Source organism: Schistocerca piceifrons, chromosome 1 (assembly GCF_021461385.2).
Source record: "Schistocerca piceifrons isolate TAMUIC-IGC-003096 chromosome 1, iqSchPice1.1, whole genome shotgun sequence".
In the NCBI taxonomy this organism is placed as follows: Eukaryota; Metazoa; Arthropoda; class Insecta; order Orthoptera; family Acrididae; genus Schistocerca; species Schistocerca piceifrons.
Window position 1 is genome coordinate 446,137,345 of NC_060138.1, and position 14,211 is coordinate 446,151,555.

A 14,211-nucleotide genomic window follows, 5' to 3' on the forward strand; every position below is an offset into this window, starting at 1 on the left:
AACAGAACATAATCGAGGCATGTGAAATGTGGTGCTACAGACAAATGTTGCAAACTAGGTTGACTGATAAGGAATGAGGAAGTTCCCTGCAGAATCAGCAAGGAAAACACTGAGAAGGAAACGGGATAGATTAGTAGGACCTCTGTTAAGACACGATACTAGAAGGAGCTATAGTGGGTAAAAACTGTAGAGGAAGACAGAGATTGGAAAAAAATCCAGCATATAATTGAGGATGTAGGATGCAAATGCAACTCGGAGACAAATAGAATTGGCACAGGAGGAAAACTCTTGGTGGGCTGCATCAACCCTTACACAAGACTGATGACTCAAAACACTCATACACTCTCAATCCTCCAACCGACCCCAAGAATCAGCTAAAAAGGAATGCCAGCCTTGTTGCTCATTGTCACTCTGGATTGGAACAACTGAACCATATCCTTTGTCAGGGCTTCGATTACCTCTCATCCTTCCCTGAAGTGAGGGCATCCTACCTGAGATCTTTCTCACCCCTCTTAAAGTGCTGTTCTGTTGCTCACCCAACCTATAGAATATCCTAGTACTTTTTATGCAACTCCCACTCCCAGCCCCTTGCCACAGGAACCATAGGGGAGACCAAGGTGCAAGCCCTGGCAAATTCACCCACCCAGTTCCTCCTACTGTATACATGCACTGGCAAAACATTGCTCTTGACAGTTCTCATTACTTCAAGTTGCAAGAGCAGCCTCTTACACATAGCAGACGATATGGTTTTCTGTTCCATCTGGTAAATGTAAGCTATTGCACAATAATAGTATACATACGAATTAGGTTTTCACTTGCTACCACAATGACAGAAAATAAACAAACGCATTATAATGTATATATAATCACAATAAAGCAAATGTTTTTGATAACAGAGCAAAGAAATTCAGAAAATAAGCATTTGATGGTGCCTGATATTTTGAAAACGATATGGTACATAGTTTACAAAATAAGTAATGACCAAGATTGTAACTTTTCGCTCTTATAATGACAATGATGCAACAAATGATCGATAGTCATATCTTTCCACTCACCATTTTAAGGGGACTGTGTGCAATTCCATTCAGCTTCCTATTGTCACTGGAATCAGCGTCAAAATTGTCTTCATGTTCATCTTACAAACACAAAACGAATGAATGTCTTTCCCATAGTTTTATGCAAGATTATGCTTTGAGCCATAACAATATGCATGTTTTCTAACTGGGCTTTGCATTTTTAATGCTTTGTAATGGAAATACGTGCTTTTTGCACAATTTTTACTGATGTTGGAACCCCTGAAAAGTTCACTTTCTTTTAACGTTACTACTAACTTTGCTACTGTAGGAAACTCTTTCCTGATGTAGTAAGCATAAATATGCTTGTGGTTGTACCAGTTTTGAAAAAATCCAATTCTGTGACTGGGTGAGGTTGTTTTTTCTTTTTTCCAGGTGTCACTATAAGTATAATATCTGAACCAGATGGCTCAGAAGTGTTAAGACTTGTGTCTACACCTTTCGACTTCTGCAGTAACAATCCCTTACTTACTATTGTTTTTGCAGTAGTTCAAGAACTTTTGATGTTTGTATCATAACTTTATCAACAGGAACTGATGGCTGTCCGTGAGTACTTGCGTGTCCTTTCTCCTGCTCATATAACTCAAGAGTTCTTTGTAGTAACTTCAGTGCCTTACTGTCTAGTGACATGCCTTGATGCAAAGGATTGTCACTAGGCGAATGAAGTGTTTTGGAATATCAGAATGTTCTAAACCACAGCAAACCAAAGCGCAGCACAATGCCAGGACACAGTAGAAATGATCACAATGCACGTTGTTTATTTTCACACCAAACGAAGCCGGCAGTGTGGGAGCTCTGACATCATGACCGGCAGCGATTACCACGCTGGAATTGATTCACGTCTAGCTCTTCTTGCTTCTCGTTCTTTACTTGTTAACCTGTTCTGCTGCCAACTTGAAATGACAATGCAAAGTTCAGCGGCTTGGGTATAGTCCTGTCACAGGCTTATCCTGTCCCATCAGAGGCTAGGCCAACTGTGAAAGCAGCCATGCCATGTACCAGCTCTGCAGCTAACACTGTACAGCTTTTTATGTTTGTATTACTACCAACCAGGATGAAAGGTCACCATCAAATTGTTGTCAAGAACAAAGTTGACCTTCTGGTGGCACAACATGTAGTTGCATAACACACTCAATTTCAATGGCTGCTTCATAATCCGAGCCATATTGATCCCTTCCTCCACCGCCAGCTTCTCAACTATGCAGATGGGAGCTATCCTTAAGAAACATTCTCCACTCCTGGAATTGTCCTGGCCTCAGTCTATCCAGCACCCTCCACCCAACGGTATTCCTTTCCTCTGTCCTATTAAACCCTCTCAATTCACGTCCCCACATTGCCTCCAGCATGCCACTTCTCAGGTGTAGTTGGAACCTCCACGAGAGTATCTGCAGGCGATGCTGTTCTCTGTAGAAATATTGCAATATGAGACGAGTTAGTGAAATGAAGATCAGCAGATGATTGACAGTAATGCAGAGACTGGCTTTTGAATCTGAACATAAATAAATGTCACTGTGCCTTCGACCTGAAGAGTATTTTGATACAGCATTACACACTAGACTATCCAGTGCAGGCCTCTTCACTTCGTGTATTCATTGCAGCCTCTGAATGAGGTGGCACAGTTGCTAACATACCAGACTTGCAGTTGGCACGACGACAGATCATATGCCCGTGTGGCCTAGTTTTTCGGTGGTCCCACAAAGTCATTCCATGCAAATGCCAAAATGGTTCCTGTGGCCTGCTGCCATCCCTATCCTTTCGTAATGGTGTGTCCAGTTTATTTGATTATCAGTTGTAAGTGATTACAAAATGGACACAGCATCTATTATGCAAGGATATCTATTTAGGTTCTGTAGATGTTCTGCTGTTCAGCTGGATCAGTAATTGTATGGATTCCTATATTGATGTGTAACATATGATCAAATTTATATCAAAAAACAAAGATGATGTGACTTACCAAACGAAAGCGCTGACAGGTCGAAAGACACACAAACAAACACAAACATACACACAAAATTCAAGCTTTCGCAACAAACTGTTGCCTCATCAGGAAAGAGGGAAGGAGAGGGAAAGGCGAAAGGATGTGGGTTTTAAGGGAGAGGGTAAGGAGTCATTCCAATCCCGGGAGCGGAAAGACTTACCTTAGGGGGAAAAAGGACGGGTATACACTCGCGTACACACACACACACACACACACACACACACACACACACACACACACACACACATATCCATCCACACATATACAGACACAAGCAGACATGAAATATCGCGAAAGCATTATGGAGATGATTGATAAACTCCAGTGGAAGACTCTGCAGGAGAGACACTCAGTAGCTCGGTACGGGCTTTTGTTGAAGTTTCGAGAACATACCTTCATTGAGGAGTCAAGCAGTATATTGCTCCCTCCTACGTATATCTCGCGAAGAGACCGTAAGGATAAAATAGAGAGATTAGAGCCCACACAGAGGCATACTGACAATTCTCTTTCCATGAACAATAGGAGACTGGAATAGAAGGGAGGTACTCAAAGTACCCTCCGCCACACACCGTCAGGTGGCTTGCGGAGTATGGATGTAAATGTAGATGTAGGTTGCTTAGATGCCTGGTATGCTTAGATCGAATGGCAGCATGGATATGCTACTTTTTACTCTATATATCGTCAGTGAAGAAACAATACTATGTAAGTAGCAAAATAAGAATTTTACATGAGGGATAAAAAACTGTCTAAAATGCCTAATACATTTCATAGGGGCCCTAGATTTGCATCATAGCACTACAAGAAAATATTGGATCAAATAAAAATGTGAAACAAAAAAATACGCTTTAGAAAGCTTAACTACGGCACATACACGGAATTGTCTCGGTATTTATGCCATGATCTGTTACTTACGCGGTATTTGTTTGTCAGTCTCCTGGGCCGACACATTTATGTTGGTATTTGGTGCTGAGAAAGCTAGTAAGAACACATTTTGGAGAGTTAATCATTTTTTATTGAAAGATTTCATAGAAACATTTTAAATAAATGTACTGTTTACATAGTTCTGATAATGTCTGCACATTTCTTCAAGAAAAATCCTAAACATCACTCAAAGCAGTAAAAGAGTATTACACTGCACTGATACTCATCACACAGTCACCTGCACCATAATTTTCATTCATAAGGAATGTTGTCATAATAACTATGACAATCATTAGGAAGAACAGATTTAAGTTGTTGTAAATGATCCCATTTGGATTTCTTGATTTTCATTCTTTCCTCGTGTAGTTTCGGGAAGCAAACATCTCCAAGAACTTTCCTTGGACGTCTCGGTAATTCTTGCCACACCTCGTTGGAAGAGCACTTGTAGTAAATAATACCATTTGGGCGGTACTGTAGTTCCCTCAGATCGGTAACTGCAGGGTTATTTTTTACAGCTCTTCCAGGCCTAACTTAGTCGTACAGCCACAAACTTTTCTCTGCGTAGTTGATGAAAAAGGAATAATTTAGGTAATGGACTTCATATGGCTGTGGTTGTTTTCTCGCTTCTTTGATATGGTAGCGTATTGGCTAGGAAGTGTAACTTCATGTCCTTTAAGCTTGCACTCAATGGAACTATGAACCAAGTCACATTCCATGTGAGTATGGCCTTTCTCCAAAAACTTTTGTGGAATCAATACTCCAGTATAAATTGCCAATCTTAAAAGAGCATTTGATAATATCACATTTATGTTCTGATATGTGCTGCCATCTGAATACAGAACGACTTGAACAGGATTTTCCTTAATCGTTCTGGATAGGGTGTCCAGAATGCATGAGGCAAAACATGATGCAACCAAACCACCTTGTGTTTCATCGAACCAGTAACATACTACAATACGACTTTCTAAATTATACATTGTAAAGTTATGAACAGCCAACTTTGTTTTATTATAAACTGCACTTGCACTTAAAAATAGAGCTACTTTCATGGCCTATAAGTCCATGGTGTACACTGAGCAGAGCTTCTGCTGGGCTTCTTTCTTGTCAGCATCTTTTTGCATCCTTGCCTGCTCTTTCTGTTCTGTGTGTTGCTTCCACACGTCGTCACTCAAGTTACCAAGTATGTAACTACAGCAGAAGTAGCATTGGTCTTTCCTGGGGGAAAATAAACTAACATCTTCTGAAATCAAGTTAAAGGTAGCCCGACTAAATGGTGAAACCTTCTCTGCATGACATTTTTCCACATAGTCCATACAGCTGTTGTTTGGATTGTAGAATAGGCTCAAGGTACAACTTCAAGGAGGATTTCCTGCAGTAATGCGACAGAAGTTTCGGAAGCAAGTCCAGGAATTTTTTCATGGAGGTTCTCTCATCTTTCTTCTTCGTGTGTTTGATTCGAAGTGGTGACGATTCTGTATCAGGACTCGACCCATGTGTGGAATTACCTAACCAATATTGGACAGTCTATTCTTTAATCCCAAGAGTATTGAGAAACATCTTTTTGCATACTTTGTTTCCTCAGCTCATTTTTCAAATGATAAATGAGCATCCCTTTTCTCCTGGATTCGCCATTGTTCTTCCCTGGACATTTGGTTGGAATTATGTCCACAAGGTTGATAATGTAAACCTTCCTCTGATCCCATGACATCGTTTCCCAAAATGTGTTAAACATTGCCTGCCTATCATCAGTAGAAAACTGATGACACTTCCTTTGAACGGATTTCTGGCGCATCTTCGAAGTACATGTTGGACCTAATTTTCGTGCCTCTCTTGGAGTATCATGAGTGATTTTACCAATTTGACTTCTTTTGTATCCAATATACGCCTGTCCATGCATTCTCAGAATTTTACTGGCAATTTTTTTTCCAATCTTCAGGATGTGGTTTAGACTTGCTTTTCCTGTCAGTGCTTACTTCATCATTAAATTCTTGGCCTTCCCTGTCAGCATCATTATTGCTCCCGTGATCTTCCAATAATTTATCCAGAGTGTTTCGCAAACAATAAGCACCATCACATAGCAATGAATGTAAAGTATTGTCGTCTCAAGTGGAAACTGTGACTATTGTTTCATTTTGAGCATTGTTGGATACAGCCACTGAAGTTTCTAGAATGAAAAATATTTATAAATTAATTTAAGGAGACAAAGATGAAGCTCAGATTCATGTATTAATGAGAACGACAGCATCAGTAATACTATTAACAATAATCCCAAGAAAATTTACCTGCGTCATTAGATGTAGCAGGAACAGTAACCGAGAACCCCATATACGAAATGAAGTCTTCTTCGGTAAATGTAACTTCAGCGTTACGACTTTTCTCGCCTGTTGTTTGTTCTGCATTTTTGGGAGATCCTACAAGAAAGTGGACAGTCCAGAAATCTTTGGCAGAAATAAATAAAACACAGAACGAGTGAAGTGGGGGCGTTCTGATTTCTATCACAGTAAGACACTTGCGGTGCTAGTAATATTCAAAGGTGAATAATAACACAATTTTCTTACCGCTGTCAGTCACTCTCAGGAACGATCCTCCACTTTCATAAGCTGATTTCAGCTGAGAAACAATTTCTTCTTCAGTAAAAAGATCGTCATCTATATCCCTGTCTATTGTCACGAATGAAGCTACAAGCATGGAACCACTTTTGAGCACTATTAAATACGTAATAAGGCAGTAACAATGTCCTGTGGCTGCGCGCGCTTTTGTATTTATGTGGTATTGTTTACAGTATCCATAGATTGTAGATACGCGAAATTTAATTCTCTACAGTTCCGCGGTATCGCCATCTATTTGCTGTGTCACATACGTGGTATTGTTTTAGATAATTTTTTCATGTTAAACAATTAAAACTTCAGCATTATGGCGTTAAGAGCAGATGTGCGTGCGGTCAACGACATCATCTGACTGAAAAACGAAAAATCGGCACTTTTGTCAGTTATGCGGTATTGTTTCTTCATCGACTATTGTTATAACTTCAAGTTGAACAAATATATTTCAAGGAACACGCGATACATGAAAGTCACAGATCAAGTAAACAGAGTAAGACGTGTGTACACTTTAACAGTCAAATCATAACTGTGTCCAAGTCTAGCGGCCGCTGGCTGGCCGCTTAGGTGGCGCTGCTGCTGCATGGCTGGCAGACAGCGCCGCATGTAGAGGATGCGCGTAACTGCGCGGCGGCACTTTGAAAGATCGGCGAGTCACAACAACGATATAGTAGAAAAGATATGAGGCACTGAGAACCATAAGGGCCCAAAACACAAAGTTTTGAGAAAAATAGATGTTTGTGAAAATCGAATTTTGGGGCAAACCATTCGTCCCATAGTTTAAATTTGTTTTTTAACCAAGTTTCAACATCCCATATTTCCAAGGAGAAAATAGTGTACCCATTTTAAATTATGATGTTTTAATTAATATTTTTATCATCATCATTAATGTAAGTACGAAAATTTCATTTACAGGCTAGTGACAACAGTATGTAAATTGAAGGTAAGGGAAGAGAAAGAAAAGAGAAGGAAGTAACTAATGATATCAGTTACATCAGGACTTTGTACAGAATCAACACTGATGAGTGAAAATATGTGCCGGATCGGGACTCGGACCTGGGATCTCATGCTTACTAGGCAGTTGCATTAACCACTGTGCTACCCAGCCACAGTGTTTATTGTAAATTCATGGACTACTTTGGCACGTTCCCAGATTGCCTTACATTCCCACCTGGCACCACCTATCCACAGTCCCAATCCTTGTCCTCCACACTAATTTTAGATTCCCGGTGGTGGTCAAATGTAAATGTGCAGCCGCACTGAATATTTTGATGTCATTGCCCATCAAAGCAAATCAGTAATGTGAATGCGTGGTGTCTGTTCTTTCAGACACGTCCGAACAGACACCACACATTCATATACTGACAGTAGTGTATTTTTGACAGTTGAAAAGTTGGTAATTATTATGAAAATAGAATCAGAACAAATGAACAAATACTAAATGTGCAAAACATGCGCGCGCAAATCTAGTAGTATCGTTAAGTCTTTGAGTTCCAAGGTTGATATTTCATCTACATTTGCAGTGATACTTGGCAAGCCACTGTACGGTGCGTGGCATAGGCTACCATGTACCACTACTTGTCATTTCCTTTCCTGTTCCACTCGCAAAAGAGAGCAAGGGAAAAATGCTTGTCTATATGCCTCCATATGAGCCCAATTTCTTGTTTCTTATCTTTGTGATTGTTACGTGCAATATATGTTGGAGGCAGTAGGTTCGTTCGGTGGGTAGCTTCCAATGCTGATTCTCATTTTCTCAATAGTGTCTTTCTAAAAGAACATTGCCTTCCTTCCAGGGATTCCAGTTTGAGTTCCCGAAGCATCTCCATAACATTTACATGTTATTCGAATGTATTGGTAACAAATCTAGCAGCCCGCCTCCGAATTGCTTCATTGTCTTCCTTCATTGTCTTCCTTCAGTCTGACCTGGTACAGATCACAAACACTTGAACAGTACTCAAGATAAGGTTGCACTAGCGTCCTACATACGGGTTACTTTATAGGTGAACCACTCTTTTCTAAAATTCTTCCAATAAACTGAAGTCGACCATTCACATTTCCTATGGCTTTTACTTGCTCGTTCTACCTCATATCCCTTTGCAACATTATGCCCAGATGTTTAAACAACTTGACTGTGTCAAGCAGGACAGTAGTAATACCGTATCCAAACAACACAGGTGTGATCTTCCTACTCATCCGCGTTAACTTACATTTTTCCACATTTAGGGCTAGCTGCCATTCATCACACCAACTGGAAATTTTCTCTAAGTCGTCTTGTATCTTCCTACAGTCACTCAACTTTGGCATCTTACTGAACACCATGACATCATCAGTAAACAACCACAGATTGCTGCACACCCTGTCTGCGAAATCATTTTGTGTATAGAGAACAACAGCGGTTCTATCACAGTTCCTTAGGGCACACCTGACGATACACTCGTCTCCGATGAACACTCACCATCGAGGACAACATACTGGGTTCTACCGGGTGGTTATAATTAAACTTTCCCTATTTAACACATTATAATACAGGAACTAATTACTGTACAAGCACCAAACTTGGTAGAATTAATGTCAAGGACAACGGGAAGAGAAATAATGCAGGACCAGTTCAATTGAAACGCTTTTAATGCGCTGCTATGACACATCTTACGATTACATACTGGTACCATTACTGCCACAAAAGGGGCTCAATATGGTGCCCATCAGTGTGCAGAATACTGAAAGTGCAGGATTGCATCCTGCACAGCAAAGCATGTCCGTAGGTATGCTGGCAAACTCTCACGGATATGGAGCACTTCAGATATGTGAATGTTTCCTTGGTAAACGTAGTCCTTCAGGTAGCCCCACTATCAGAAACCACAGGGAGTGTGGCCAGGTGATCATGCCGGCCAAGCAGTTGGATAAGAAGCTGATAATTTGATAATTTCCAAATGTGTTTTGGAGAAGCAGATGAACTTCATGACCAATGTGCAGTCGGCCCCCAATCGTGTATGAAAACTGTTGAATTCAGTGCGTCTCTCTCCTGTAGGGCGGGTATGACATGCTGGCAAAGCATATTGCAGTAACGCTGGCCAGTCACGCTGCATGTCTGTGGTCCTTCGTGCCAACCTGTTCAAAAAAGAATGGGGCAGTGACGAACATAGCCATGAAGCCACACCATACACTGACACATTCACCATACAGAGGAACTTCATGCACAATCATTGGAGGTGAAGATCCCCACACTCGGCAATACTGTGTGTTCACCTCACCCGTCAGATAAAAACGAGCTTCATATGTCCATTGTATGGTCCAAGGCCACCTCTCGTCTATTTCAGTCCATGCGAGAAAGTGGAGAGCAAAGTCAACACATTGTTCTGCATCTGGATCTTGTATGGATATCATTTGAGAATGGTTCGAAGCACCTTCGATGCAGTGGACCATGGGGTGTTCAACTGTCGTGATACAGCACGCACACTGCCTGTTGATAGGGAATTGTTGCAGTGTTGTCTGCCATAGGAATGGTGACTTCTTCAACCACTTATGGTGCAACCAGTCGTCAGCGTCTTCCCGGAATGATTCCCAGTTCTCCAGTTCACTTGAACTTCATCATGATGCTCCGCACAGCAGGCGGAGAAAGAGGACCCTTCCACAATCCTTTCAGCCAGTGATATTCTCGAAGTGCAGCTGCAACATTCGTGTTATTTCTATAATAGGGCTTCACCACTAATGCCCCACTCCTTTAGTCCAAGCTCATTTTGAGATGTCAACAAGTGCACTGCGACTGATCAGGTGTGTGAGACTATGACTCACAATGACAGAGCACGGCACCTGGTGGCCATAGTTGGAACTGGACGGTGGTGCTGTGACGAATGGAAATTATGCACACCACACTCTGGGCATTAATGCTACCAAGTTTGGTACTCATACGGTAATTAGTTTCCGTGTTATGAAGTGTTAAATTGTTATGAAGTGTTAAATAGGGAAAGTTTAATTATAACCACTCGGTATTATGTAAGAAGTCTTCGAGCCACTCACATATCCGTGAACTTATTCCATGTGCTCATACCTTCGTTAACAGCCTGCGACAGTGTCAGGCGCTTTTTGGAAATCTAGAAATATTCCCTTCATCCATAGTTCTCAGTATACAAAGTGAGAAAAGGTCAAGCTGAGTTTCACACCATCGTGGCTTTCTAAAGCCATGCTGATTCATGGACGTCAGCTTTTCAGACTCAAGAGAGTTTATTAAATTCTAACTGAGAATATGTTCAAGTATTCTGCTGCAAAAATATGTTAGGGATATTGGTCTGTAATTTTGCAGGTCCATTTTTTCCCTTTGTATATACTGGAGTCACCTGTGATTTTTCCATTCACGATAATTTCAAGTTAGGTAAGGGATCAATGATGTAAAGTAAAATTGACCTGGGATTCCATCTGGACCTGGTGATTTATTTGCTTTCAAGCCTTTCAGCTGTTTCTCTACGCCAGATATGCTTATCACCATGTCTTCCATATGGGAGTCTGTCCGATGGTCAAATGATGGTATGTTTGTATGATTCTCCTGTGTGAATGGTTTCTTGAATGTGAAATTTAAAACTTCAGCTTTCGTTTTGCTATCTTCAGCTGCCACATGAGACTGACCAACAAGGGACTGAATGGAAGCCTTAGACCTGCTTAGCGATTTTACATAATAGCAGAATTTTCTTGGTTCTCTACCAGATCTTTTGCTAAGGTGTGATGGTGGTAGTTTGTTGTATGTTTTGCACATAGATCTTTTCACAGGCGTCCGAATCTCTACTAACCTTTGCTTGTTGTCATTTGTGCATCCCCTTTTGAACCAAGAGTGCATCTTCGGACCACAATTTACAATCTGTGTAAACTCTGCCTATAATTCTGTACATCCATCTTACTGGAACTAATGATGACAGTTCCCTGTCCAAGTGAGATGCTCATAACAGCTTATCTGCTCTATCTAGTGGAAATGCACACGTACCTTTGTTGACTGGTTTATTAACTTCTGTAATTATAGTTGCTATAGTAACATCGTGATTGCTAATCCTTGTTTCTGTATGGACAATGTCGATAAGTTCTGGCCTTTTTGTAGCTACGAGGTATAAGATATTTCCGTTGCATGTGGGCATGTGGGCTGCTGAGCTAGCTGCTCGAGACAATTTTCAGAAAATGGGTTCAGAAGTATTTTGCATGACTGACTTTCTGGACCCTGTTCCCCCCCTCCCCCTCCCCAAATAATGAATCCGTACATACACCAGTCTGTACTCAACAGATTAAGGTCGCCTCCAAGTAGTATTGCATGCTCTGGTTATTTAAGTACTATTGACCATAGACTCTATCTGAATCACTCTATAACTGTCACACAGAATCGGTTGGCCTGTAAAAACCTCCAACAATTAACTTGGTTTCACCTACATCTGTTATACACAATCAGATGACTTCATTGTCACACTCAGCTTTGACCTCAATAGAGACAATACTTCTGTCAAATGCAATGAACACTCTCCCTCTTGTGGTTTCTAATCTGTCTCTCCGATATACGGTCCACAACTCATTAAATATCTCAGAGCTTTTCACTTCGGGTTTCAGCCAGCTATCAGTGCCAAGAATAATTTGAGTGTGAGAACGGAACTTTATTACAGATTATTAGACAGTTTACTGATAAAATTGTGATAGTCGAAGTGTCTTTATTCTGAATGCCGTTTAGTCCTAAGCTGCATATCAACTGCCAAGTGTCCATCAGAGCACTTCAAACTACCACCTAGCATAAAAACCCTCACGTTCACTCCACAAGTATTCTGCTACCCAATAGCTGATTTTTTTGTGTAGTGCAACTCTGACCTATCAAGGGTATTCCTAAAAATCCCCACACAATAACGCAGGTCTAGAAATCTGCAGCAAAGACCATCACAGACTCGATGAAGAACCTAGTCCACTGTGAGAACCATGCTGCAGCTTATGAGCTCTGCTTGCATCGTGCGCATGACACCAGCAGTCTTCTTCACCTCTGCCAACAACTGTATGAAATGAGGATCACCTCAGAATGACAGGCGTCGTTGGTGCTGATGTGAGTCACAAACTCCAGATGACTGCACGCTGCACGCTCGATATCCACAAGCAAGGCCTCCTCCACATTTCGGATGAGGCCGCTGGCAGACATACTGAGTGTACATCGGCCTTGTTTCTGGCCCTGAATGCTATCTGCCTAAGGGGTTCCATAACACGCCTAACATAGGAGCTCCCCCCGTGTGCCTGCTGGGACCCTGTTGAAGGAGCGGCCATCTGTCCACTCACAGGGTGAGTAGCTGAGGCCAGGCAACAAGTCACCACATTGGCCCTCTGCCTTAAGCAATGCGAACGTGTTACCACTCGCCCCGCTGTGAGGGCAGATCCAATGCATCAGATGCTCTAGGAGGTGCCTTGGAAGCAGAGCCCGTAGACGAAACAAGCGACACCTGAGGTGTCCCATGCGGTGCGCCAGATTCTGTGCCACTTCTACACACAAGGCAGCAGCCTGAAGGTGATTGACCGTAGCCAAAAATGCTTTTAGCTGTTCTCGAACTGCGGTCAGCTCCATCAGTATCTGCACACAGCACACACACATCCTAGCCGTACTAGCAAGACTGAGTGAAGAAGTCAACCATAAAAGCAGACAATTGTAGATATGCAATTTGCTGCCCTCCTGATGTGTCACCAATGGATGCTGATGTGTTAATGAGTTACGTAACTGGCTGTTCAATGAGCAACTGTTGTGTTACAGACTGAATGAATCTACACTTACAAAAATGCGAGATTATACCTCTTAAACAGAGAAACACACACAAAATTTAATAAATATATTACAAAGAAAGCGTAGAAAGAGATGAAAACTTAACTTGCCACTCTGTAGTTGTACTCTTATATCAGTGAAGGTCGGAGCCTTCCAAGTATGTATTTTGGCACTGGATTTTGTAAGATGTCTATGTACTCTGGGAAATGACAAACTGTGGTTTTCCTCAATGTGACATGCAGAAAATGGTGGCCTCCCAAGACAACAATGAAGAATGTTACTTTCAACAACAGCTCCTGGCAACCTGTTGATAACTCCATCAAAGTAAAATTTTTGAAATGTATGTTGTTACAATGTACATCAACATTTGGTTTTGTGTAGACTTCATTAACACTTTATAGGTTCTGAAATCATCAGTGTCCATTTTGCAGACTATGAAAGGTTTCATTCGCTAGCCTTGATTTCTTTACGACTTTGCACCGCTATGTCTCCAATCACAAAGTGCTACTACATATGTGTTGTAGATGCTACACTCTGTTGGCAATCCTAGGTAACAACTGATCAGCACTGGGCAACAAAATTATGTTTTATGCCCACTTGGAGGTGAATATCGGAGAAATTGGTGAGATGAGTTTCATGTATGTTCATTTATCTAATGCGAGCTTAGCGAACTGACAAAGCTGGTACACCGTAAGATGAACAGATACCAGGAGGGAGCATTCATGCTAAAATTTCAAAATTGACAATGTGTGCCTTAGGCCCTTGTGAATCTCAGCACTTCATGTGTAATACATTATAAAATAATTTAAGACACGGAAGAATTTCTAGTTATCATTGGCCCACATATTTTGCAATGTGTGGAAGAGTCAAATTGATATT

At 41.3% G+C, this 14,211-nt stretch overlaps 2 protein-coding genes across 3 annotated transcripts in view; one reads left to right on the plus strand and one right to left on the minus strand.

Annotated features, from left to right (window-relative positions):
* Positions 1 to 14,211, plus strand: part of LOC124791682 (FACT complex subunit Ssrp1) — a 91,397-nt gene that overhangs the window by 16,343 nt on the left and 60,843 nt on the right. The window lies entirely within an intron of this gene.
* On the minus strand, positions 4,123 to 6,877 carry LOC124791708. The gene is made up of 3 exons (XM_047257881.1): positions 6,531 to 6,877; positions 6,255 to 6,383; positions 4,123 to 6,136 (listed from the first exon to the last, which is right to left on the minus strand). Exons 1-3 carry the CDS (start codon positions 6,658 to 6,660, stop codon positions 6,075 to 6,077), a joined length of 321 nt encoding a protein of 106 aa, XP_047113837.1. The 5' UTR covers positions 6,661 to 6,877; the 3' UTR covers positions 4,123 to 6,074.

What these genes read in the sequence shown, in the direction of transcription:
- LOC124791708 (XM_047257881.1), bottom strand. Translation starts at nt 6,660, where the DNA reads ATGCTTGTAGCTTCATTCGTGACAATAGACAGGGATATAGATGACGAT. An exon ending in CCTGAGAGTGACTGACAGCG is followed by an intron (nt 6,384 to 6,530) that starts GTAAGAAAATTG and finishes ACTTTCTTGTAG; the next exon opens with GATCTCCCAAAAATGCAGAA. An exon ending in TGCTACATCTAATGACGCAG is followed by an intron (nt 6,137 to 6,254) that starts GTAAATTTTCTT and finishes TTTTCATTCTAG; the next exon opens with AAACTTCAGTGGCTGTATCC.